General features: G+C 37.8%; 1 protein-coding gene across 1 annotated transcript in view; it reads left to right on the forward strand.

Annotated features, from left to right (window-relative positions):
- Window positions 1-459, forward strand: part of LOC110446710 — a gene marked incomplete at its 3' end in the record, with an annotated part of 19,744 nt that extends 19,285 nt beyond the window's left edge. Inside the window, exon 6 of the mRNA XM_021491999.1 lies at window positions 228-459. Coding sequence (XP_021347674.1) covers window positions 228-459 — 232 coding nt within the window. The remainder of the gene's footprint in view (window positions 1-227) is intronic.
- Between the last annotated feature and the right edge of the window lie 6 nt (window positions 460-465).

A 465-nucleotide genomic window follows, 5' to 3' on the forward strand; every position in this document is an offset into this window, starting at 1 on the left:
CGTCCTGTACTGTTCCTCATGTCCCTTTCCCTCCCAATTCTGTCATTACTGTAACAGTAGTGTCTTCATTTATTAACAGATATAAATACTTTAGATGAGGTTAAGTTAAGGATTACGAGATAAAGTCCAATATCACCATAGCTATTTATAGAAATTCAACTAAATAATGAGTTTAAATTTGCTTGGTAGTTAGGACAGTCATTTTCAAGTTTAACTTCTTTTGACAGGTGACTTATCAAGCTTTAAAGTTAACAGATCATGGCAGTCAGAAGCTGAAGATGTCCAAGGCCCCCCCCTCAGTGATGATTTGCAGCCTTTTGTTATAGGACCACAGCCAGCTGTAAGCTCACTGCAGACAACTTCTTTATTTGCTTCAATACTAAGTGTTAAACAACAGTTTCATCTACATTCGGGGACTCTGAGGACTAATCCTCTAGGCATGATGACTCATTGCTCCATGTTTTT

Source organism: Mizuhopecten yessoensis, unplaced genomic scaffold, assembly GCF_002113885.1.
Source record: "Mizuhopecten yessoensis strain PY_sf001 unplaced genomic scaffold, ASM211388v2 scaffold2929, whole genome shotgun sequence".
Classification (NCBI taxonomy): Eukaryota; Metazoa; Mollusca; class Bivalvia; order Pectinida; family Pectinidae; genus Mizuhopecten; species Mizuhopecten yessoensis.